Source organism: Prionailurus bengalensis, chromosome E4 (assembly GCF_016509475.1).
Source record: "Prionailurus bengalensis isolate Pbe53 chromosome E4, Fcat_Pben_1.1_paternal_pri, whole genome shotgun sequence".
Classification (NCBI taxonomy): Eukaryota; Metazoa; Chordata; class Mammalia; order Carnivora; family Felidae; genus Prionailurus; species Prionailurus bengalensis.
The window spans coordinates 29045431-29072296 of NC_057360.1; the positions used below are offsets into that span (position 1 = coordinate 29045431).

The following is a 26866-nucleotide window of genomic DNA, read 5'->3' on the forward strand; positions in this document are numbered from 1 at the left end:
AGAAAATATTTTCAGGACATGGCGAAGAGCTAATATCCCAAAATACACTGAGCTCTTATAAATTATTATGAGAGACATAAACAGGATAGACAATGGCCATGAATGCTGACTCACAGACGAAACATATGGATTCCTCGGTTTTGGAGAAAGTGCCCGACCTCAGTAATAAATGCATCTCAAAGTATTTCACACAGTAGACTGGCCAAAAAAAAAAAAAAAAAAAAAAATCAAATAGTATAGTACAGTGCCGTTATGATGGTAGAGGAAAACAAATACTACAAATATTACAGCCTTAGAACCTGTTGCAGTTTTTTAAAAAGGAGATGTGGCCATATTTATTCAAATTTTAAAAAGTCACCAGTACTTGCTCCTGAAATTCCATTTCTTGGAATCTATCCCCCGACATGGTCCCACCTGACAGCAAAGTTCCGCATCTAAGACTGTGCCCTGTGGCACTGTTGATAAGGAACAGCAACCTGGAAAAACCACATGTCCATAAACAGAATGAATAAAATAGGACACATTCACTGCAATGTTCTGACTCTAAAAAGAATGAAGCAAATCTGTAAAAGCTGGAATAAAAACAGGTCCATATTGTTAAGCCAGAGACAGATTCTGAAACAGTATGTCAGTACCATCCTGCCTTTGGTTTTCTAAATCGATTTACATGTACATCCTGCACAGGCATGGGAAAACCTGGGACCACATAAGCACATGGTTTCCAGGGGTTACATCTGGGGAATGGGAGCGGACAAGAAGAAAGAACAATTCACGTTTCCAGTATTATGTACAATTGAGAAACTGTTACTTTCAGAAGGTTTATAAAACCTTTGGAGGTGGTGGGCTAAGCTTATTGTAGGCTTGGCTACAGAGTAAAGTAGCCTTTTCTTAAAAGGTGAAACTCCCTGGAACCAGGACCCAGGACGGTGCCTAACTCATCTCTGCACGTGGAGAGCCATACAGCGTTCTGCATACAGTAGGTGTTCAATAAGCATCTTAGTGCACTTCTCTGAATAAGAGAATGCGTTCTGCCTGCTGAATCCCACTGTGTGCCGTTAACTGTGTGTGCAAGACAGGCGTGTGGGTGTGAGATGTGTGGGCATGAGACGTGTGTGGGTGTCGATGAGGCAGGAAGGGTAACGTTCAGGACTCAGCTGTTCAAGCTGCTTGCGGATCACGCTATGGAAGCTGAAGTGTAAACTCCACAGGCTTTAATTATTACCTAATGGGGAAGTTCCTCGCTTTGGACTGCAAGAAACTCCTCCAGGAAACACCCTTGCACCCCAAGCAAGCCCGGTCCCTGGCCCTGTCCTCTGCGGCTGTTGCTAACAAACAGTCCCCTGGTTGCTGCCATCCAGGCAGTGGGGAGCTGGTTTCCTGCCGGCCGGCCGCGCGGGGAGGGATCAGTGTTTGCTCAATAACACAGAGTTGGTAAGGAAAAAAAATTTTTTTTCCTTCTCAAGCTTATCCTGGATTGTTTCCAAACACGGACAGCACTGCACAGAACAGTCAACAGAAATGAGAAATGGAAAGTCTGCTTTCAGACAGAGGACGAAAAAAAAAAAAAAAAAGCCAAGGAAGCCAAGCATGCAAGATGCACCTTTATGCACGGAAGGGATTCCAGATACTAGACCCATGACTCAAGACAGACACGTTCTCCTGCCCGGGGAGCGGGGGTGGTACGCAGGTCACTTAATTGTACCTTCTCTCTTTTCTCCTCCACAGGCACTGATCCCTGAAAGTCACTACAGACTAAGTGGCCGCCTGCCCCCCACGCCCGCACTCCCACACCTGGCTCCCACTGCCACTTTGAAATCCTCCCCACAGGCAGAAGAAAAGACAAACTTCCGATACCATTATCTGTTTTATTCTCTTTCATCGTCCAGGTTTGTTCAGCACATTAGAACAGGCATGAAAGGGAAAAGAATCGCATATTTTAATTCAATCTTTCCAAAGTATATGATATTTGAAACCATGCCATTATCTCTTGGGGGGGCGGGGGAGAGAAAAGCATTCAAAAATTATTTTGGTATTAAGATTAAAGATTAAGACCAATTTCCAGGGGGGGGCCATGTGTAAGGTTTAAGGGCAGGTATTGTTTTTCATTCCAATGATTTTACAGAAATGCGGGAGTGATGTGTACAACCTGAATGAAATATTCAAATCCTTGAAGGCTTCTGCACCAACATTTAAATAAAAACTAACATGTAGGCGTAGTTTCAGTGGCTGTCAATCTCCTGTTTGATCTCGGAAATGTACGGATGGTCTTTCCCGTGAGCCACTTCCATTATCGCGATGGCCTAAGAAAGACGGAGACGAGGAAAGGGTTGAGAGCCTGAAGGCAGCCCCTCCCCCTCCCCTAACCTGCACCCTGGGCTAACTTAACTCCAGCTAAGACTTATCTGCTCCAAGGCACAGGATACATCCTGGCTCCTGGAGCCATGTTCTCTTCCAGAGTCTGGCTTTTTTTCCTTTCCTTTTCTTTTCTCTCTTTTCTTTTTAGTAGACAGGATCATCTGATGACCAACTAGTCACCCAGTCTGTACTGCCGAGTACAACATTCTACAACAGTTGAAAAAATGATACAGAGAAACTGATCTCATGACATTCTAGATCTTGCAGTAGAAAATGCTGTAGGGATAGAATTATTTGTGCTGAACCCAGTACACGCGGTGCTGGAACAGAAAAGGCCACGGTGAACTTCATACTGAACCTGTTTTGATTTTAGTCGACACTGCTCATCTCTAAGACACGACTAAGTCGTTTTTCCCTTTCGAAAAATGCATGCTTTCCTTGTAATACACATTCTTAAAAACAAAAGCAAAACCCAAAACTTCAAGGTCGTTGCAGGTTTCATTTGAGGCAGCTGGAGAGAACATATTTAATAAGGCATCTTTACAGTGAAGTAATATAAACCGAAGAGGTGCCAATGGCTCCATCATTTCCCAGCTGTGTGACCTTGGGCAATGAACTGCTCCGCGCCTCATTTTCCTCATCTGCGAAATAAGAATGATGCCTCCGAGTTGTCAGTACACGTACGGTGTTTAGAACAGCATCCGGCATACAGGAAGTATAGACCGAATGTTATCGGTAAGAATTTATTTTGTTCTGTATTCAACTCCATTGCGGACAGAAAAACTTAAATTCCCGAACAGGGAATTTCTGATGGCCTGTGACTCTGATAGATGATCCTTTCCATTGTACCATTCTCTTCCTAAATCTCAAACCAAAAGGAGGCAGGCCAAGGAACAGCGTGAGCCTTCAGGACACTCGGGAATGTCCTGTCCAAATGCCTCTACTGTGTTCATTTCACAATTCACAGTCCTTTTTCAGAGCTACTTCGTCCTTCACTGTTCTCGTACCTCATTACTAAACACCAGCACCTTGCAACTGTGACCTTACTGGCCCACCTTCCCTCAACTCACCAAGGCAACAAATCTGTTATCTTAGGAGGTAAATTCTATGGTTTCAAAACAGAAAAGTGCATGCTTAGCTCACATCGCCAGCCTGGTCAGGTCTCGACCCTTCCATTTGGGATGTGGGACCTAATACCATCTTCCCAAGTAGTCTACTAGGAAGTCTGAGAGAGTCTGGCCCCAACTTTTACAGACACTCTCTTACAGGATCAACAGACTGACCCAAAGATTACAGCTCCTCAACTGTTAACTGCTACGTAAAGAACGAGAATTGACATTCAGGATGGTGACTCCAGCTACCGTAAGGTGCAAGGTCAGGGCCAGGCCCCCTCACCCACCGGCAGCACAGAGCAGTCAAACACCGAGGGAGGCACATGCCCAGGGTCCTGGTGTCCCCTGTGTGCTGGTCACAGCCTGGGCAAGTGGAGCTTTCGACTCAGGAAGACCCCAGTCTGAATGAAGGCCTCCGACTGAATCTCCATTTTTCTACCAGAAAACCTGTATCATTTTTGTGAGAATTGAAAGGGTCCTGGCACATGACTGGTACTTGATGAACAATGATGATGGTTTTTCAGTGCGCTTTAGAAACTGCAAACACATCATCGTAATCCTGAGGAGCTCTCTCAATCCAACTGCCTTGATTTCACCTCAACTGGGCAGCATAAATCCCAATCCTAAAGGCAGTCACACGGACGATTCCCTCACCACAGTCTCCTGACCCGTCCCGTGGCCCCTGTCCACTTCCGGGGCTTCATGCGGGCCGGGGGCGGCACCCCCATCCCCCCATGCTCGGGCTGTGCCTAGAGTCACAGCCAGCCTCTCTCAGTGTGTGCAGCCCTTCCCCCAAGGGCGGGCCCGGATACAGACAAGGCAAAGGCTCCATCACTTACTATACCCCAACCTGCCCAACCCCCTGCCTCCCACGTCCCTGCCAGAGGGGGATCCAGAGCTGGGTGGTTCTCCATGACTTCAGTCCCTCAGCCCAACCAGGTGCGAGGGCAGGAGACAAAGGGGCCGCGGGGCGCCGGGACCCCCAGCCTCATGTTGCAGACGTACCTTCTTCAGGGCTCTTTCTCCAGCAGCTTTGTTTTCCAGGCCCATGTACAGCCTTCCCAGCTTCAGCCACATGGAGGCCACATTGAGGGAGTACAGAGGGTAATGTTTGCTGGAAGAAGAGAGGAGATAACAGGCCACCGTCAAAGGGCGCCAAGCAGCCTGCAGGCCAGGCGCCATGACCCCATGGCAGCCAGGCTCCTCCAGGCCCCGGCAAATTCTGGGTGGACACCGTGGATGGTTCGACCCTGTCTGAGCACGCAGACGTACTTCGTTTCACGCAAGTGTGTGTGTTTCTGAAAAGCTAGATCAAAACTGCAGGAGAAATCCTGCATAAAAACACCGAAAACAGGACATTCGACCCCAGTCCCAGGTTTTTGTTTCAGGTGCACTCAAAGCAGGGCACTGGGAAAACATCTTTGAAAGTGAATCCCCCATTTATCTGGGCCTGTCTCCTCACAGACATTGGCAGATTAGGCCTATCTGCTCACAGTAAAAAGAACGCCTGTCAGTGTTGTACACACACCCGTGTGTCTCCAGAACCCAACTTTCTGTCACACTCGATGGCTGTCACTTGAGTTAACAAAGCTGTCAGCTCTCTGAAGTCAGGAGAACACCTACTTCCTCTGGGTTTGCTTTCTCTGTTGTCCAGCAGAGGGCTTTACATACGGTAGGCGTTCTCTCTGTTTTGTTTTCAAAAGCAGGGAATAATTTGGGGGAGTGGGAGCTATTGTTTTTAAAGATGATTTATTTATTTTGAGAGAAAGGGAGGGAGAGAATCCCAAGCAGGCTCTGTGCTGTCGGTGCAGAGCCCAATGTGGGACTCGATCTCACGAACTGTGCGATCACGACCTGAGCCAAAATCAAGAATCAGACGCTTAACCGATGGAGCCACCCAGAGCCCCGTTCTCTGTCTGGTTTTAACTGAAGGCCGACTGGTAGGGCCTGCCTAGGAAAGACAACAGGAGGCAGCTTATGGGCGGGACAGGACGAGGGGAGAGAGAATGTACGTGTGTGTGCAGGTGTTTATTTACAGACCCATCTGTACAGCTCAAGACCCATCCATACGAGACAACGCATTCTATCTGTATTCCTGGGCAGGTAGCACGCTGCCTGGAGGAAGCGCTGGTGCCAGTGGCCCCACAGAAAGCCAGAGCTGGCCTCCGGGAGGGGCTCACCAAGCTAAGGAAGTGTCCAGCAGAGCAAGGCCCAGCTGGGAGAGGGAGCACAAAGCTAAGATTATTTCATTCATTCTCATTCTTTCTCTCTCTCTCTCTCTCTCTCTCATCCCTACCCTCCCTCCCTCTAGATCTCATAGAAGGCTCTGTGCATAAGCCCAGAGGACTTTGTCACCCACCTCAGGAAGAAGATAGGTTGTGAGAGAGTCTGTGATGTAGCAAATTGTTTGGAAGAGCAGATTTTAGGAGCTGGCTTCCCTTGAGCTCCCCCTGATGGCTAGTCAGGGTAGCGCAGGGGAAGGGGAAGGCAGTGGAAATCCAGACCAGACCCAAACTTTACAGTCCCCAACCTTGGATAGTGAGGGAGAACTGAGGGCTTCTTAAATCCAGGAGAAACACCTGGGGTGCTTCTGGGGCACAGGGATTTCAGAGCTAATGCCCAGAGATTCTGAGCCACTTGGTCTTGGCGAGACCCTGCAAATGCACAATGGTAATGTGTTTAACAAGTGCCCCACTGATAAGATCTAGGCCATCCCAGCCCTGAAATGGCTAATCGGAGCCAGAGGAAACTGCCACGACCTCCATCTGTCACACACTTTAAGGTTTAAAAACCCTCTCGACAGGAAACTTCCCCAGGGCCAACATTCATTATTACTCTAAGTTAAAATCCAACTTGCTGTATTCAGAACTAGCAGGGTAGATAATGGGTAACCAACCAGAGCCAACTCAATGGTCCCGGCACTTCCCTGTTTGCAAACCGGGAAGCAATTTTAAAAAACACAAGAAGGGGATGGTTTGAGTAACGATGGAAAAGCAGGGATGTGGGACCACCAGTTACCAGGTAATAAGTGTGTTTCACTTGGAAAGCACAGGAGGAAAAGGAAACAAGCCAGTGGCTTTTTAATCCGGATCTGAATTAACTACTTTGGATACAGCACCCTGGAGAGGCCCTGGGAGGGCTCTTGCCCCAGCACCCCCTTCATAACCTCACACCTGCCTCTACAAGCGTTCTCTTCCAGATGCCAGGCCTGATGCAGAAGCACCCTGCACCTGTGCCTCCAGGTGTGGGTGCAGCGAGAGAACGCTGTTCTAGCATGTTCCCACACAGCGCGGTCAGGAAACAACACAGCCGAGGTACACATTTCCAAGCCCCAAATTCTGCTCCCCGCTAAGACGATCAGAAACAGCCACTGCCATCACCTGTAGGGCTTAATGATCTTCTGTCCGTATCGCAGGGCTCCTTCCCAGTCCTGCATGTACAAGCAGACACCCATGGCCTGGTACATCATGTGCAACATGTACACGTTGCTGTCCTCGAACACGGAGCTCATCTTCTCCTGGCTGAGCTCACAGATCTCCAGCAGCTCACTAGGGGGTGCTCTGGCGTTAAGGAAAGGACAGGCTGAGGCCTCTCGGCTTGGACAGTTCCAGAGGCCGGTTCCAGCCGTTACTCGGGTGCACTCCGCCCCTACCCTCGCCCTCTGCAAAAGTCAATTACAGAAAGCCAAGCAAAAGTGAAAGGCAATTATTTTTTTCTTTTAAAGAAAATTCTTTTAAATTTTCAAACACACAAACCATGAATTCATGACCTGAGCCGAAACTGGACGCTTAACCGACTGAGCCACCCAGGCACCCTGGCAATTATTTTTTTCTTAAAGAAACAAACTTCAGAAGAAAACTGAAGACCTCAACTATCAAACACAATTTGAAAACTTTTAGCCCCAGGGAACAGACCCTCAGGTCAGCTGTAAACCATGTTTAGGATCACCAATCTCAACCTTCTAGTTAAATTTAAACCTTCACCCAAGCTCAGTACTTCGGCTGAAGCATTTCTGAAGAAAAAGTTCTTTTTTATGCTAAGAAAAAAACAAAACAAAACATGCCTTTCTTCAATTTCCTCCAGTGTAAATGTGGGGGAAATTTTCAGCCCAAGAAAATGCTAGAATGTAATGGTTAAGAACATGGATTATGGTAGTCAGCAGACCGGGGGGGAAATCCTGGCGGGCTCTGTCCCTTGGGCAAATTACTTGCTACCTAAGAGTCTGTTCCCACCTGCTACATGGCGATGGCAACATTGTGTGTTCTTGTGTGTCCCTGTGAGGACTGGGTACAATAATGTAAGCAAAGCCCTTCGTGCTGCGCTTGCCTGGAGTATGACACCCAACTAATGAGGGCCGTCAAGGAACTCTTCTCCACAACTTTACACAATAAAACTCCTCCCCCACATCCAGCTCCTGACCAAACTAGTGAAACGAGGAGAAAGAAGATGAAATCAACATCGTAAAACTTGGGCGTGGCTGACACCAAGTCATGGGTGGTCAGTAATTCTTCCCACATTTCCTGGGAGCCATTCATTCTTTCGGGTTCAAAGCCTTACACCTGCCCTTCTGCTCCCTCCCCCCAGCTCTCTGGTACCTCTTGAAGGCGAGGGACAGTAAACTTCTGTTGTAAAGTTGTAAAGGATATATTTGTAGTGCTTGGCCCTCCGGAACTCCTCGATGACGTTGCGTGCGTATCTGACCATGTCACGGATGGTTTCCGCCTTTGGTGGATCGCTGAGCTTCCGGATTTCCACCTTGGCCTTATCCTGGGGGAAACGTCCACAAGTGCAAGGTGTTATCTCCCATGGAGACGACACTGATGGGGAAACCCCTCAAACAGTGTATTTTGAGACTTGCCCATTCTAAAGTTACAAAAGAATGAAAGGACATCGGGCAACGCATCTAAGGGAAACCTAGTACTCCGTTACCTTTTTAACAAAAAACAAACAAGAATAATTTTCTAGGGGCGCCAGGGTGGCTCCATCGGTTATACGTCCGACTCTTGTTTTCAGCTCAGGTCATGATCTCACAGTTCACGGGGCTCTGCCCTGACTGCACAGAGCCTGCTTGGGATTCTCTCGCTCTCCCTCTCTCTCTGCCCCTCCCCTGCTCATGCGCTGTCACTCAAAATAAATAAATAAATATTAATATATATATATATGTATGTGTATATATATGTGTGTGTGTATATATATATATATATATGAATTATCTAGACAGTCCTTATCCAGGCAGCACACTTAGAGTGTGTTTGCTATGGGCAGATATGTGTGTCCACACATCTATGAATCAAGAGAATAAGGAGGGTGGCGTGGGCAAAATGATATTGGCAATGCCAGGGAAAATGTTCCCTATTCTCGTGAAGAGGTTGGGAAGCCTCTCATGTGCTTTTTCCCTTCCCTCTCTTTTAAGCAGCCAGTTCTTTCCAAGAAATAGCCATTTGGCAAATCCCCTCTTATGTGCACAGTGAAATGGAAATGTTTCAATCAGCTGTGAGGATCGGCTTTAAACAGAGGCCTGGTGTAACTAGCTTCCTTCTAGCCACCTTGACAAGACATGTGAAAAATACTGCAGGAGGAGACACCCCAAGTCAGACAGGATCCCCGACTGGCAGCGAGGGCCTGAGACGCAGGCTACGGTCAGCACCTTGACCCCATCGGCCTACCTTGTCTTTGGTGGTGCACTCCTGGCACTGGCAGGTGAAGAAGTAGGAATCTCTTAACCGGTCATTCCTGTCTTCGGTTGGGTACAGGAGGTCGATGTAGCTGGTGAAAACCTGAGGGGGTCCGAAAGGTGGAAAACACCAGCTGCTACAGGTAAACTTGCTCCTTATCCTTTCTGTGGCTCTGCAAACACTTACAGGGATGAGCACTGAGGAAGCCACAGTTTGGGGTATGTTCTTCCCTTTAGCTCACTGAATTCTTTAATGTCAGCAGTCCCCCAGTGTTGTCCACCTCCTTGTGATGGAGAGAAAGGGCCTCTCTTGCCACCTTCCAGAGAATCCAGAAGCCCACCAAACAGTAAACTGGAGGGTTGAAAGCCTCCCCACCCCGGCCTCCCCGAAGACAGCAAGCTGTGGACTTGTCCCAGCAAGCACATGATGCCGTCACACGTGTAGAAGCCAAGGCCCCACTGGGCAAAGACTCTATCATCCTTGAGATTGGGCCTGGCCTCTCTCTGCCTGGCCTTTATTTATCCTCTTGTCTTGCACAGCTTGGGCCAGCCCAGATGCATCGCTGGGTGGGGGGGAAGCACGGACACATACACACTGATAGGTTTCCCTTCCATCATCTGGCAACGGGACAAGAAGCTGGGCCCAGAAGGCGGGACAAGTCGGCACAGGGAGGACACAGCTTCCAGGACGCCAGCACGCCACTGCCTGACCCAGCTGGGCCAGAGAACTTGGAAAAGTCTTGCCTCTGGGCTCACTGGGTTCTCCCGTCCTTGCTTTTTTCAAACGGGGTCTATAACCGGGGCTTGGAGCATATGGAGGAGACGGGCATTTAACTGGCCATTATCTACTCACTGGGACAGCGCTCGCTGCGCATCCCACACCATCAGGCAAATGTCTGACTGAACAGATGGATGTCACAAAGCCGTCCGCGTGCCAGTAACCTCGGGCACTGGCAGGCAGGCAGGGGGCACTCGCGAGGGGCTAGGTGCTTGCAGGCACGGCCAAGCCAAGCTCTCCCAGACCCCAAGGGCGGCACCGGAGACCCTGCAGCTCATCTGACACCCTCTTTGAAGGGCAAGTCTCCCCCAAGGCAGTGACTTCCCCAAAGCGGGGTCACTGCATCTCAGATCTGTCGGAGCGTGAGGGCAAACCAACAACAGGAGCCAGCCCTGCCCGGCCTCGCGTGGCCAGAGCTGCCTCAGTTCTTTGAAATGACTGATGGACACAAGACGCAACAGACACCAGGGCCCAGAAGGTGGCGACAGAGGCCGCTCAGTGTCGCCGCTCTGGCCCAGACAGAGCCCTTCTAGGTGACAAACCGCTCAGTCTCCAGCCAGCCTGTGGGAGCACTGGAGCCTGGTGACTCACTTTCCGGCCGGCCGAGATGGGTCTATTTTAACAGAAGAGGCATAACGGCAGTCGCCAGACATCTGGTACCCAAGGTGCCCCAGCCCAAAACAGGGTCCCCTCGTCCTGATGAATGAAGCAGATGACAGGAAGTCTAACCTGTGCCCTGGACTTCAGCTCCTAGTATGGCTGTGGGCTGGTTAACAACTTCCAGAGAAGCCAAGGCCTCGAGCATTTGGCACACAGATCACGGTCTTCAAATTTTAAAATACCCAGATAGGCACCTTAAAATGGCAGTGGAGATCACCAAACTGAACGTGACTCTGAAGGGTGTGATTACAAATCCACGTGTCCTTGCTAGAGATTTTATTATTCATTTAAGAACACAAAGCATTCATGTAGCAATTTGCCAGGCAGCCTTTTTGAGCTTTCTGGAGATGACACGTCTTAGAAGGTAGTCGTGGAGGCAGCGTGTGGGAAAGGGGAGGGAATCGCTGCACAGGTGACCGAACACCTGGGTTTCTCCACGTCCCTGAGACAAGGAGGGTACCTCTCGGTCACAGCCAGCCTCTACTTGCCCTGAGAGTATGTACAAGCCACCACCTGAACAGCAGTCCTCAAAAACGGTCTCTCTGGAGTGGAGATGTGGCATTGATGGGTTGTGAAATGCTGATGTGTCACTTGGAGCTTTAACTCGTCAGCTACTGGTCAGTTGCTTTTTCTCTCTTTAGATAACAAGAGTGTTGAGCTTTTGGGGGAAGAAGTTCACTAATCAGAAAAGAAAAAGCTCGGGGCGCCTGGGTGGCTCAGTCGGTTGAGGTCATGATCTCACAGTTTGTGAGTTCGAGCCCCGCATCGGGCTCTGTGCTGACAGCTCGGAGCCTGGAGCCTGTTTCCGAATCTGTGTCTCCCTCTCTCTCTGCTCCTCCCCCACTCGTGTTCTGTCTGTCTGTCTCTCTCTCTCTCAAAAAAAAATAAAACATTAAAAAAAAAAAAAGCTCAAGCTCAATTATTTGGCAACAGAAATACAGAGACTCTCGAGGCGCCTGGGGCTCAGTCGGTTAAGCGTCTGACTCTTGATTTCAGCTCAGGTTATGATCTCAGTTTGTGGGTTCGAGCCCCATGTCGGGCTCTGTGCTGACCATGCAGAACCCATTTGGGATTCTCTCTCTTCCTCTCTCTGCCCCTCCCCAGTTCATGCTTTCTTGCTTTCTCTCTCTGAATGAATAAAAATTTTTTAAAAAAGAAAGAAATATAGAAACTCTCAAGAGGTTTCATTTTGGTCATTTGGGTAGTCTCCTTTCTCTGTATAGCTCTACAAATCTCTGTAAGGAATTTAGCTTAAATTTATTCTTTCCCGTTTTTTTTTCTTAGCCACATTTGGAAATGGTGAGCACCAAACTGGAAGGCAAAAGTGTGGGAGTCTAAGCCATAGGTCACAGATCTGATCACTAACCCTGGAGGGCCTAAGGGCGGACACACTGTGACTGCCAGAGTCATTCACAGCCACTCTCGTCCACGGAGGCCACACTGATTTTTCCACGCCGCCTTTTAACACAGCCGTCGGAAGCACTAGGCCACAGCCGCCAGGGGCCACGCACTCACCTCCTCCCCCGGGTTGATTTCCTGTACAGCTCTCACTTCTGCTAGCGTCCCCTTGTAGGTCACAATGACATTGGGGCAGCAACTATGATTCATCAGTGCAACGCTGTCAATCAGAAGAGAAAACCCAATTTTCTCAAGAAGGCAGGCAGACTGTTCAGGTAAATCCCTGGCTATTTACTTACGAAGTTGCAGGAACTGGATCTTGGTAGGATGTTTAAAAACAAAAACAAAACCACAAAACAACCTAACAGTTGGCTACCATATTCCAAGAGGTTGTTTTTCTGCGTGTTATTTATAATCAGACCTAACATCTTTAACAGTATCGAGAAGCGAAATTCACAATTCCAAATAGCGGTATCTCGGCCAAAAATAAAAAACACGTAACAATAAAAACAGCAGCGACAACAACTCCCAGGAACATTCCTTCCTGTTGGAGGAAGGACTCCAAACCCAGCCCCCGCAGCAAGCTGCTCCAGAGGACACTGCACAGGACAAACGGGTTGCTGTCTCCAAGCAGCTTTTTCTATTAGTGGATTATTTCTAACGGGTTTTCTTCAGATGCTGAGAGGCTGCCCCTGTGGGAGACTCCAGCTTCCTTGGGGAGGGCCTGTGGTCCCCAGAGGGGCCCTCAGAAGCCTATCTGTGTCTCTCTCTGCACCTCAATTTCCTCATCTGGAAAATTGGGACATTACTGTTCCTGCTGCTTACTGTCTGCTTTTCAGGGACGGAGAGGACAGAGAGATTCGCCTATGCGAGGGGCTTTGAGCTTTCTGATTATATCAAGGTCAAAGTTCTGAGAACAGAAATTTCTAAACTACAGGGAAAAAGTGCTTGATCTCTGAAAATGCTGCCTTTGAAATCACAATGGCGATACGATTTCAGCCCAAAGGGATTTTTTCCCCCAATTAAAACTGCCTGGAAACTGGGGCTCATATGGGCACTCACATCCATATGTATCTTTGCTCTGGTGGCCAGTGTCACTTGCCTGAACCCTCGGCAACCAAAACCCCTCTCCTATTTGCCCCGGGGCCAAATGGGCAAAGAGCCGGGAAGCCTGACGGGTGAGCTGCCCCAGGTTTGCTGTACTCAAGAGGGAGTGGCCCTCTCCCACCGGCCAGCTCCCAGAGGCCTGAGTGATGGGGTGTGTGGCTGGCCTTGGGCCGGGGATAACTCGTCTTGTCCTTAGCAAGAGTCACCCCCGCCACGCGTGACAGCCCACCGAGCTTGCTGACAAGTGGTGGGCAGGCGATCAGGCCCTGGGAAATCTGATAAACAGATGCGCTGAACGTTGTTATTAGAGGAAAAGCAGCTTTCTAGAACCTTTTGTAGAACTATTCGTTCATTTCAAGCCAGACTCCTGGACATCTTTTTAATAAAGGTGAGGGAAATTCACTAAGGCAAAGAACCTGAAACATTCATGCTCTCGGTGGCATCATTCTCTTGCGATGATCACTGCGAAGGGCAAACCCTCAAATACCACCCTTAACCTTGCTCTTAGCCTTGAAAACACTGAGAGGAGAGACATTCCAGAGCTTCGTCCATGTCTGAAGTTGTCTGTAAGAGCCTTCTAAAGAGGGTCTAACGGCCTTTCTCTTTTCCTCCTTCCCTTTCCGAAGAGCAAAAGTCCAAAAGAACTTTTCCCCCAAACCCTTGTTTCCTCACTATCAGAATTCAAACGGCAGACGACACCATTTTGGCCACAGGGACACTATTGTGTGAATCAACCTTCTGTTTCGCCGGTCAGGAAAGCCGATGGCAGTGGCTCAGGAGATGTGGGCCTGTACAGAGATGCTTCTCTATCCTTCAGACCCATCGGACGTGCAGATGTGGGCAGCAACAGACCGACCCACCAGGAGCTCACATGTCCTCCGTGCTTAAGTGTGTGGGTGCCTCCTTTACCTTCAGCAACCCAAAGCCAAAGGAGCCTCTAGTATATATTAAGCAACATCACCAACCCACAGGGTGGATTAACTCAGGGGATGCAGGAAAGGCTCCTTTGCTCCATCTGTGAGGGGAGGACTTGATTTCAGGGAACTGAAGCATTCTGAAAATACCCACTCCATCAGAGGCAAGGGGCAAAGCCGTTTTTGGCAATCCATTACAGTCAGAGCTACAAAGATCTCCAACGGTCAACTGGCCAGCCTTTCTTGAATTACTTGAGTATCCCTGAAGTAAAGAAGAATCGTATCGTTCCTTGAAATTTTCCAAGTTCACTACTTCAGCACAGTCTCCTTCCCAAACCGTGCTGTTTCTATACGAGTATTTTTCAGAAGGAACAGATGGATACGGTCTCTGCGTTAGCCTATGGCAATGCTTGGTTGGCAATTAGTGTTTCACTTTGAGTGTGAGAGACCCAAAGATTTCCAGAACCAAAGATATGCAAAAGGCAAATTTCTCAGCAGGGCACAGGCTGTTCCTTCTAAGCACACTAGAGAGGATTCTTTAATAACAGCTCCCTACTTAGCAGGACTTAACAAGCAACTGTTCTCTTACCTACTACCTTTGGCTCCCTAAATGTATGGGAAATATTTTGAAACCTAGTAGAATTAAAAAGGTGTCTTAATTCACTTGGAGTTTCATGCCTACCACATGCAGTTAGGTAGGTTATTTTAAAAACTCAAAAAAAAAAAATCTAATTAGTGTTAAATAAGTAAAAGGAAGTGAAGTCAGACTCAGCTTACTCGGGAAAAATTGCTGATCCCAAATGAGAAAGCTCTTCATCTTCAATTGTGAAGCCGTTACAGTTAACCTACAGTGAGAAAAGAGGAGAGAGAAACAGATGAGCAAAAGCTTCTCTTCGGGTAGAAATCATTTCTTTAATTGTGACCTTATACAAACTAACTGGGATGATGTTCCAGTTTAGCGATGTGAAAACCTTTCTTTTGGCAAGGTATCCTTGGTCAAACAAAACTGACCCATCAATCTCATGTGTAAACAAACAAAAGCAGAATTGTTAGGAATGTAGTGCCCTTAGTGTAGCCGACCTACCCCTGCTATGCACAGTGGCCCAAGGACACTACAAGATGTCCAAGGACCGAGGTTTGCATATTTGCATGGGACTTAGGATACCTGGAGTCTAATCCCAATTATGCCACAGATCGGCTATGCGATCTCGAGGTCATCATGGAGTCCCTCTGTCCTTGATTTCCTCCCGTTAAAAAAGAAGTCACGGGGATGTAACGTACAGCACAGGGAATACAGTCAATAATATTGTATTAACTTTGTAAGGTGACAGGTGGTAACCAGACTTACAGCAGGGACCGTTTCTCAATGTACACGAACGTCTGTGTGTGTGAACGAATGTATGTGAACGTTGTACACCTGAAGCTAATGTAACAGTGTATGTCAGCTATATACCCATAAATGAAACATTAAAAAAAAAAGAAGTCACTTGATCAGTACCTATCCCATAAAGTGAGGTGGCAAAAATGAAAGCCCTTCCATAGGTAATCTAACTGCTGTCCATGCCTTCGAGAGGCAGAGGGGCCGAGGGCCTGAGGTTAAGGAACGGAGACCTTCCTTTCACATTTCAGCCCAGATCAACCACTGATGACTTTCTCAACCCTTAGAAAGAAATGTTACATTGAAAAAAATACCAAGAGCAACTCTCACCATTCTGGAAGTCCAACCTAGAGCTAGAAGGCTAAATACGGGGAATGTACATCCCCGAGTTTGTGTTGTTCCGTAAATTCATTCTTCCCGCCGACTTTCACTGAGAACATATGCTGGGCACTATGCAGAGAAGAGTGAACGGGCCACCATCTGTGCCCTCGAGGCACACCCAGTCTATTGGGAGACAATTCAGCGAATGTTTTTCATTTGTATCTACAATTTCAGGGGTGGACGGGGACTCCGTCTTTTGACTTTTCAAATGATGAAGCTGAAGTCAGAGAGGAGCAGTGACTTGCCCAAAGCGAGTGGCAAAGGCTGAGACCCCTGCCCCTCCCCAGCTGCCCTGAAGGCTGTGAGACACCACATGCTGCACGATTTCACCCCATGGGCTAGAACCATGCTCTTCCATACCAGAGACAATGCACGGGCGCGTTTCAGGCCAGTGGATGGGCTTTTTAAAACTAGCATCCCCTGGGCACTTACTCTGGGCCAGGCCCTGTGCTAGGTGCTGCAGATTTACCCTCTCATAAATCTGCAATACTACTCTGATATAACCCATTTCACAGATGTGGCCACTGAGGCTCAGGGAGAGGACAATGATTAAGAACTTGTTCAGGGCCATGTATGTAGTGAGTGGCAGAACAGGACAGGAGTCAGTTCAAACCAGACATTCAGACAGCAAAGTTTTCGGAAACACGAAAGAGTTTTACACTATACCATTTTCTTCTAAAATTGTTCTCACCTATGAATATTAATATGGCAATTTTACTTAAAATTAAAGGGCCAACGTCAAGGCTTGGAAATCTCAGCACACAGAGAAGTAGAGGCTATGATGGGTTTGACTTGCAGGTTTTACAGTAAGTTCAACATATTCACAAACAGTATTTACAATTTTCAACATAAAAAGAGATCACTGCAGGTTAGGAGAACAATGCACAGCCCTTGAAGACCTGGGGTGTTGGGCATTTTTATGTAGAAGACTTAACATAGTATTTTTGGTGCCAACTTCAAGTACCCCCAGCCTATTCTGTTATCAGGACATGAATCAATTACCATTAACCAATGGCCAACAACCAACATCAGGTAAGAGTAAACTGGGATTTTCATTCATTCAACAAAATGTATTGGGGCACGAACTATGTGTCCTGCACCATAGTAGGTCCTGAACGATCTACGATCTCAGACTGGATGCTAATAGGCCTCAGCAGTGTCTGCAGAATGACAGAATAAGAACTGAGCAGCAATTTTTCAAAATGGATGGAGGGACAGACAGCTCCTCACTAACTCCAAGGGGCAGGAGACTCGCTCCTTTGCCTCTTAATCTCTTCCTCTGCATGGAGCTCAACTGGATCAGTCTGTGACTCCAAATTCCTTCAGGCTTGAATGTTCTGCGTCGCTGGATTCTACGTTCCCCCCCGCCCCCCGCCCCATCCTCCTCCTCTCACTGTGCAAGAGTGAGCGTGTCTCTTCGTGGGCACAGGCGCCTGTAAGCAGTGTCACCACTGTCCCTTCCTGGGAGGCGGTGATGGTGTGTAAGCCAGACTGCATAGCAATTTCCCTGCCAGCTTTCCCTCCCTTCTGAAATATCCCTGGAGAAGAAAAGTGAACTTGCATGTTAAGAAAGATGCATGGGCCACTGTCCTTTTTTTCAAGTCAAATCAGGCGTAAGTACTTTGCTAAAGCTATTCTCATAATTAGCATTTAGACTAGATGTAGGCTGCACACCAAAAATACATTTCCCAACCATGCATATGTTCCCAGTGATTAAAATGCACCTCCGTGCTGTCGGAGGAGCACAGTCATCTCCCGCTGCCAGCTGCTGCTGGGCCACAGGCTAACCTACAACACCCCCCACAAAGCAGAGACAGGAGAGGGCTCAGAGGCTGGAACAGAGCACATACAGCCCGAGGCTGAGAGACGGGGCCAGAGGGTGGCAAGGGGCTGGACCAGCACTTTTCAGTTTTGCTTTAGAGTTTTCTTTGGGGATACTAAATGTCCCTTTCCAAATCTATACACGAAAAAATGTGTGTGTGCGCATGCACATACAACCTGAGAACAGATATTATGATTTGATAAATATAAAATCTAAAAAGGAATGAATTATCTCCGTTATATATGTGTATGTGAATATATGTACGTGTGTGTGTGTGTGTGTGTGTGTGTGTGTGTACAGATACAGATATATATATTGGTATCTCCTGGATTTTCTGAGTCAGTCCAAATTTCAGAGATCCTGAGTCATTTTACCACAAATATACTCCTGCTTGTGAGATCAAGTGCCTTGGTTTCTAGTTCTGAAAACATGGTCCCATATCTACTACACCAACACTGAGAAGTCCTATCAGCGTGTATTACTGTGTTAGAGGAAAAGTGATCTTTTTTTTCACAGCTGGAAGTGAAGGTACACACTATATTCATTTCATTGTTCCTATGCTTTCATATAACCATGCCTTCTCCATGTCCAGAAAAAAGTCATGTATCTAGTTTCTTTTAAAAAAATGGAGGGGCGCCTGGGTGGCTCAGTCGGTTAAGCCTCCGACTTCAGCTCAGGTGACGATCTCGCGGTCTGTGAGTTCGAGCCCCGCGCCGGGCTCTGGGCTGATGGCTCGGAGCCTGGAGCCTGCTTCCGATTCTGTCTCCCTCTCTCTCTGCCCCTCCCCCGTTCATGCTCTGTCTCTCTCTGTCTCAAAAATAAATGAACGTTAAAAAAAATTTTTTTTAATAAATAAAAAAATAAAAATAAAAAAATGGAAAATTAGTCAATTCCTCAGCTTCCCATCATCATGCAAATCCACTGTCTTAGGACACGTAGGAAAGTGTGTTGTAAATCCAGGATAATTTGAAAATCAGGAAAATCTACTTTAGCACTCATAACTGGAATCCATTTTTTCTTTTACAAAGAACAGCATGTTTATTTTTGATGATGACAGTCACAAAATAGAAACATACCTATATAGCATAATGTCCATCAAGGAATTCATTCAGCTGGTAGCAGTGATTCTCATGGGGGTTAAAGTGGGTTGGAAAAGTGATAAAGACTCATTTCATTCTCCATATATGTAATTTTTGAGATGGAAGAATTATGGATGCTTTTTAATCAGTTTCTTCTTTTTAGTATTTTCTTAAGTTATACACACTCATTGTAAAAAAAATTCAGAAAATTAACCAATAAAAAAAAACAAAAATTTTCTACGATTCAGGAGATAACTGTGAACTTCTACTTTACCTTTCTTTAGCATATGCATATTTTCATATTATACACAATTTTCATCCTGCTTTCACACTTACCGCTGTGTCAACATTTTCCTAATCTTTAGACATTTGTTGAAATAAAAGTTATAGAGGCCATCATAAAGCTATGCCATAATTTATTTACCAAATTCCTATACTGCTGGCCACTTGTAATACTTCCTTTTTGTTTTTCTTTTCCTTTTTTTCTCTTTTCTTTTTCAATTTTAAAAAGAACCCCACAATAGACAATTTGCATGTCGATCACTATCCATAATCTCTGATTCCTTCCTTAGGACAGATTCCTAGAAAGGGAATTACTTGGTCAAAGGGTACTTTTGGTGACGCTGCTTCTGTTCGAAGACAAGGTCTTTTGTGGAGCTAGAGACTGAAGGTTCTGGTAGGAGAATGTAGTTATTTCCACCCACAGATCAGTCTTTTGGTATTTCTCCCTCTGGGAAGGTCACTTACCAACTACACGTTCGGTTTGTAGGGGAAGATGCAGGGTATATAAGGGAGTGAAACCTGATCCAGCAAGTCGTGCCAGAAAGAACCACCCTGGCCACAAGAGGAGGATCTATGCAGCCAGAGTGCATTGGCTGAAGAGTAATCACTGTGCTTTCTTCACCTGTTCCTACCATGCCCGCGTCTTAGCCTTCCCACACGGCTGGCTTCCAGTGCCTCAGCCGCTTCCAAGTTGCGCTTGTCTAGAAGTCTAATTTTTTAATGAGATCCGATTTGGGGAAACCTAGACTTCTCTGAAGGCTTCTTAGCCACCATCATCAGTAAAGACTTCCTGTACCTAGACTCACTCGGACTCCTCTCCATGGTGACTGTCCTCCCTAGGGCCATCTTTTTTTTTTTTTTTTTTTAATTTAATGTTTATTTATTTTTTGAGAGAGAGACAGAGTGTGAGTTGGGGAGGGGCAGAGAGAGAGGGAGACACAGAATCCAAAGCAGGCTCCAGCCTCTGAGCCGTCAGCACAGAGCCCAATGCGGGGCTTGAACTCACGAACTGTGAGATCATGACCTGAGCTGAAGTCATATGCTTAACCCACTGAGCCACCCAGGTGCCCCCTCCCTAGGGCCATCTTGAGAGGGCCTCCTTCTTGAGGATGTCTGGATTGCCTGTGCTTTATCAACATGGTGTTGGTAGCAGTAAAAAACACTGCTGTCCGAATGGAAGGCTTAAGAGAAGAAAAGTCAGATTTAATGTGGGAATCTCAAATGGTCTTTTCCTTTCAGGGGCGCCTGGATGGCTCAGTCAGTTAAGCGTCGGACTTCGGCTCAAGTCATGATCTCACCATTTGTGAGTTCGAGCCCCTCATCGGCCTCTGTGCTGACAGCTCAGAGCCTGGAGCCTGCTTCGGATTCTGCGTCTCCCTGTCTCTCTACCCCTTCCCCGCTCACACTGTGTCACTCTCTCCTTCAAAATAAACAAACATTAAAACACTTGTTTAAAAAAATGGTCCTCTCCTTTCAAGGAGCTTCCAAGTAGGCCACAGTACTGGGGCACTGCAACCCCTCTGCTTTCATCAGCTCTCTCTCTAGCAAGAGGCAGAGGTAGGGCAACTCTCCTATGTACCACCATCGAGGAGGGCCAGGCCAAGGTCTGCTCAAGGTCACTGAGCAGGGCTCTGCAGAACAGGGTCCAACAGGTCAACACCTTGTCCTCATAGAAGCCGTCAGTCTGTTTCAGTTTATCTTTTCCGAGTGTGTGCTGGGGAGAAGGACTGGGCAGGGAGGGAATGGCTAGAGTAAGCGTCACCTGATGCTGGCATTCTTACCTGGGCAAAGAGGACCACCAGGCTATCGCTGTCGGGAAATTCGAGGTGCTTGGAGTAGAAGTGATGAAGGGCAGCAACATCACTCTGAATCAAGTCCTTCTTCTCATTGTCTAGTTTATCCAGATCTGTGGGTAAGCAAACCATTATTCACCAGGGAGGAAGGCTGGATTTCTAGCTACATCCTTTCCTTACTATAAATGGCAGGGAAAAAAAAAATACGCAGAGCCCCTAGAAAATCTTCTTCCCCACTACTTGGTCTAAATGATAAACTCTAGGCAAAGAAAAGCATGCCGTTTCTTCCTTCTCTTCCTGTGACAACCGGGAAGTCACTCAGATCATGAAATTTCAACTGACTGTTGGTAACGAGGTCGGGAATGGGTGGCCAGGATGGATAACCAGCCTCGGTCTGGCCCAGCCCCCTCTCCCCCCACTGGCCCTGGAATCTGTGTCATGGTCAAGAAGCTGGACAGCCCTGGCTTAATGCTTTTCGGTCAGGCCATCAGCTGTTTACAGGACTGCAATTCAGCAAAGATACAAAAATATTCAGCATGCCAGGAGAGCCAGCAGGAGATCACTTGGGACGCAATAATTCATCCTGCGAGTTCCTACTTCCCCTTAATTATTTCCTACTAATCATGTCAACTCAGAAAAAAAAAAAAGTTATAGTCATTTTTCAAAACAGCACACAAATCAAAGTAAAAACTAGTAATTAAAATCCCCACCACCGCGACGAATACAAGCTTTCCGCGATTTCCCTTCTTCAATCCTTAGTCCCCATTAACGGTGTCGCTAAAATAACTCTTCGGCCAGTCACCGAAGTCACAGACAGACTTACGTGATTCAAACTCCTTCACAGCTAACAATTTCTCTGAAGGCGTTCTCTCTGGGTGGATTTTCTAGCAATTGGAAAGAAATCACAGAGAAGGAGATTTTAACCACTGGGGCAAAAAACACTGCTTTCGCTTTTACATCGACGTGAAGGAAGAGCAATGATCCTCAATGAAGCAAAGAAAACTCTCTAAGGAGTCCTGTCATCGGGCTTGGAGAGTGTTTGCCCAACACCCAAACCCGACAGACTCCTTCAGAAAACTTTTTAAAGCTTCTGCCACATTCCTGACTCCCCGATAATGCCATATGCACACAGTAGGCTCAAGAATGCCTGTTACGGGAAAGCAGAGTGGCGGGAAATCAACTTTTTAGGGCCCCGACTTAAAAGGACTCTGAGTCTACAGAGAAACCATCCTATTTATTATTTCTCCTTCTAAAAAGGAACAAAATCAAACCCCCCATCCATTTTACACTTTCTTTAAGCATAGGCTAAAATGATCTCAAATTCTGTGTTTCAAAAAGAACACTTTTGGTGGTATCTGTGAGCCCAGATTCACTTTAAACGTGTTTCTGGCTTTGTTCTAGACACCCCAAGAGGAGCTAACAATAGTAAACCTGCTAGGCTTTGAGAACATGAATAAACTTGGTGTTGACAAGAGTTCAAAAGCGGAGCTCAAGAGCTGGCCTGAGGCCGTGTCTTTGTAATCTGGCTATTCAATTTGGGGATACAGGTGGTCTAACAGGGCGCTCTCACCTCCCTAGTTAACATGTTAAGCTTCCCCTTGGTAGTTGGGTAGCCTGTCTCCCCTAATCCTTTGCAAGCTACTAGAATACAAATGGTCTGGTTTTTCTAATCATCCAGTCCTACTGAGATGAAAAGATGGGCAGGTAACTTTTCATTTAATAGACTATTAGTAGTAGTAGTAATTATAATAAAAGTTGAATGGAACTGGTATAAACTCATCAGAGCATTCAGACCCCCCTCCTGGTGCCCGAACACTTCAATTGTTCTTTTTGGAGCAGAAATCTCCCATTCGCAGGACACATTTCTATAAGATTAGCAAGGCTTCTTGCCTGGGAAGGCTTCTCCTTCAGGAAAGCACACCAGCTTCGTCTGAATTCTTAACCACAATTTCTATAAACGACATGGTAGAGTTGGAGGTGGGGGAGGGAAGAACCAACAAACCAGTCACCCATCTTCCCAAGACACTTACAGATCTAACTGTGGTGGTTTATTCACCCTGACACCTCCCAGAGGCACCCCATTTCCTCCTACCCTTTCCTTCTGACCGCGAACTCAGCATATGTTTAAAGACAATTGTTCATAAGGACACAAAAGTCAACATCCTCCAGGGAAAACCATTTGGAGTTTTTGGTCTCACCCTGCAGGCAACCCTTGAATCCTTTGGTTGCCCCATGAGCTGATGAAGTGGCATTTCAGCGAGCACCTGACCCAAGCTGCACATAATGGAACAATGACCTCAGAGTTCGGAAATGTTCTACTTCTGTTTATGTCGCCCAGGATCCTAACTTGGGTTGGGGATAGATATGTGCCAGTCATTACAATCACATTTGGCTTAGGTAAAAAATAGAAAGTTTTAAAGGGAAGCAGGGAGGTAGGTATGAAGAAGAGGTGGATGAAATTTCAGCTTCAAAACATTACAGAACAGAGGTCCTGCCACCAACTTCCTCAGTATTAGCGAGCGCCTCCACGGATCTATGCCTTGTTAAGTGCCACACGACCTACTTCACGGTGTCACAAGGACATGCCCTACGGTGCTTCCCCCCTTTCTTTGGTTTGGTCCTTTGGAGATCCGGCGTCATCAGCCCACAGCCAGTAAGGACTGACGAAGAACAGCAGAGGACCCCGGTCCTGGCATCATCAGTGCTAGAAACTGTTCACAGCCGTCATCTGCTCCCACTGGGGGCAATTCTTTCTTTGCTTCTTCTTCTGTCTTTTACCCTGTTCCTCTCTCCCCTTACCTCGATCTCTACTTCTTTCCACTCCTCTTTCCCTTCTCCTTTGCATAGGCCGTGCTGGTGGCTCTATCCCATCCCTTGCCTGTCTGGGCAAGAGCAAGTATGGAGGCAGGGAGGGACAGCGCACAGCACGGGGGAGAGGTGGGGTGCCCTCCAGGTGTCAGAAAGAAAAGGGAAAATCGCGAAGCTTCTCAGGCCAGTCTGGGTCCCTGGGATGCTCTAGTTGTTTTCACTCGGGTCTTCATGCTTTAAAAGGCCACATTTTTCTATGTAAACCTATCATAAAAAGTTCAGAACTTAACAGCTGTGGCTATGCTCCTGGCCTAGGGTAAGTGACATCCTATTAGCAGGGGACAAAGGACAGACCAGCTTACGCCGGGACTGCCGTTCCCACGCCCGTCCATAGGGACAAGGCAGGAAACAGAGTCCAAGAATGTTTAACAAGAGCCGATCACCACCCACAGGTCACTCATCTTTCTGACCTTTAAGAAAAAAAGAAAAGAAAACGCACTTGAATATTAGCCCATTTCCTCACCTGTTTGGCCAGAATCCTTGCAGTCAGCCTCACAGTCTCTGAGGGATTCCAGTTTTCCCCAAAAACAACCATGGGAGAACATTCCAGCTTGTGCATGGGCCAATCTTCTTTCTGGGAAGGTTAAAAAAAAAGGATTAAACACACACACACACACAAACACACACACACAGGAATAAAGTTCGAGAAGAGAGGACGCAGTAAGTCCCTCTAGTTAGGGTCAAGTGAAATATGTTTCCTTTTGGAAAACATGATGATGCTCATAAAAGCTAGAGATAAAAACATCCTTTAAGATAGAGACGGCTGTATGACCTTGACTTGGGCCTGGCCAAGGCTGCTGGGATGAGAAAACCTGCTTTGTGTTTTTTCATCACACATCTCGTGTCTTTCTGCAGCCTCTGGTTATTCCAAACAACTCCTACAGCTTTCCATTATCTGTGGGAGTTGTCAAACCACAGTGGTGAGTGACGGGGCATTAGCCATGATGTGGCCCTGCTCCCTCACAGTCCTGGATGGTTCTCTCTTCACATCAGGGCAAATAACCGATAGCTGTACTCAGCAACTAGTCCCCTTGTACAGGTGATAAAAAGCAAAACACAAATGAAGGCTTTGTCGAGGGCCCTCAAAGAGTCTGGCAAAGGCAGCTATTGGGAATATTTAGGAATACAGACTCCTTAAACATTCAGTTGATAGCACAGGGACACTGTATCCCTTTTGGTCCCATCTGGCCACTCCTATGGCCCAGGTTGGGCCACTACTGGCAGGGCAGAGACGCCATCTGTGGAGACAGGCGGGGTGAGGGAGGACGGGCGGCATGGTGCCGTGGCAGCCAAGGAGGAAAGTAGTCTGAGGAAGGCGGAGGACTAGTGATGTGGTCGCTGGTGGCGAGGCTGATGGGATGACTGAGAACTGACTGGACGTCATGGAGCTCACTACTGACGGACAAAAACCAGCAGTGCTGGCGTGAAGGGGCCAGGGACAGCGCGGGGGCGAGGACACCGCAGGAAGAGCGGAAGCAGAGCTGGAAACTGGGAGGAATGGGCGAGGGCCGGGGGTGGAGGGTGGAGGGAGGATGACTGGAGGGGGGAAGCGTCAGAGCACTTGGCATATGGACGGGAGTCTTCAGACTTGCTCTCTCTCCACAGAATTGGGTGTGTCCTCTTCTTCCCTCGGCCTCCCCGCCTCAGAAAACGGCCAGTCTGTTCTTTCCGATGCTCAGGCTGGAACCCGGGGACATCCGTGTTCTCACCCCCTCACACTCCACATTCACCTCCGGCACATCCGTTCTCCCTGCCTTCAGAACCATCTGGAACCCGGTTGCCCTTCCCAGCCCCGCCTTCCTGCCCTGCCCCACCACCAGTATTGCCCAGGCCTCCCACCCGGACGCCTGCTTCTGCCCCTGCCCCTGTGGGCCATGCCCACAGAGCAGCCCGGGCGGTCCATCCTGCCACACAGAACTCAGATCCCACCAGGTCTCAGCTCAGAACCTTCGAACGGCTTCTCATCTCACAGCCAAAGGCAAAATCTTAAAGATAACGATGAGCCACTCATGACGGGAGCCCGCTCCACTCCTCTGGCCTCATCGCCTCCTACCACGCTCTCCTTGCCTCACTCCACGTCAACCACACAGTCCCCCTGCAACTCCTTAAACAGACCATGCATGCTCCTGCCGCAAGACCTTTCTCACCTGCTGTATCTCTGACTACGGCCCTCTCCCCCTAGATACCCATTTTGCTCCCTGCCTCACTCTTCCACATCTCTGCTCAAATGTCACCTTCCCAAGATGCCTGCCATGAATAGCCTATCAAAACAACACATGCCCGTCACTGTCCATTTCCTTGCTCCAGGCTTCTTACGTACTTCTCACCACCTGACACACTACATATTTATAAGTTTTTTGGTTAGTATCTGTCTCTCCCCATTACAATAAAGGAACTCAGTCTGGTGTGCTTTTTTCCACATGTATAACCCCAGAACCTAGAACAAGGCCTGGCATTTACAAGGCACTTAATGAAGTTGCTGAATGAATGAAGATGTCTCTCTACCCCTTTGCCCCCCACCTCCATCCCAAGAAGGAAAAACACCATGTCACCTAATGGCTTAATACGCTACGTGGCACAGGCCATTGGCTCAAATTCTGTGCCAAGATGTTCTGCACGATTGAATAACGCCGTGCCGAATATAACTAAGAGCAGGGAGAGAAAGAAATGACAAGATATGCACAAGGGAGAAGGGGATCTGTTTTTAGCCAAAGCCTGAAATGAGAGCACAGTGATGAGGCAAAGAGAGAAAAGACAAGAGGGCGTCAGGCCTCGGGATAGCTGCAGGAAACAGGGACCGCCAGCCGGGGACAGACGGATAATTAACATCTGTGAGCGAGTGTCTGGGGTGAAACTGGGGGTTCTAGGGGAAGGACTCCGCAGAGCCTCCCACAGGCTGCTTTTCTGAACTGTAGGTCTTGGTATCAGTGTTTAACAACGACAACTCCCGGGAGAGAGAAGTTTAACACGAACCTTTCTTACCATGATTTATCTATTGTTTCTTAATAGAATTAACTTAGTAATAGAATTAACATAAAATTGATGTTAGTATAAATAACACACAACGATGACACTTACTGATATGAATGTGTCCCCACAGGGAAGGGAACCAGACTACAAGGGACACTGTGGGAGAAGAGCAGAGAGCGGTCAAGCAGACACTGGTCTGGGGCTCAGGAAACCTGCGTTCTTGTCCCCGTTCTGCAGCTATGTGACACTAGGCAGACCTCTTAATCCCTCTGCATCTGTACCCTTGGCTGTAAAT

At 47.6% G+C, this 26866-nt stretch overlaps 1 protein-coding gene across 1 annotated transcript in view; it reads right to left on the reverse strand.

Moving 5' to 3' along the window:
* Nucleotides 1–1851: 1851 nt before the first annotated feature.
* The window catches only part of SMYD2 (SET and MYND domain containing 2), a 50754-nt gene continuing 25739 nt past the window's right edge, over nt 1852–26866 (reverse strand). Inside the window, exons 3-12 of the mRNA XM_043569060.1 lie at nt 24065–24175; nt 21557–21617; nt 20722–20846; nt 14776–14843; nt 12095–12197; nt 9134–9244; nt 8114–8234; nt 6848–7022; nt 4473–4581; nt 1852–2300 (exon numbers count right to left, since the gene is read on the reverse strand). Of these exons, the coding sequence (XP_043424995.1) occupies nt 2220–2300; nt 4473–4581; nt 6848–7022; nt 8114–8234; nt 9134–9244; nt 12095–12197; nt 14776–14843; nt 20722–20846; nt 21557–21617; nt 24065–24175 (1065 nt within the window). The 3' untranslated portion in view covers nt 1852–2219. The remainder of the gene's footprint in view (nt 2301–4472; nt 4582–6847; nt 7023–8113; nt 8235–9133; nt 9245–12094; nt 12198–14775; nt 14844–20721; nt 20847–21556; nt 21618–24064; nt 24176–26866) is intronic.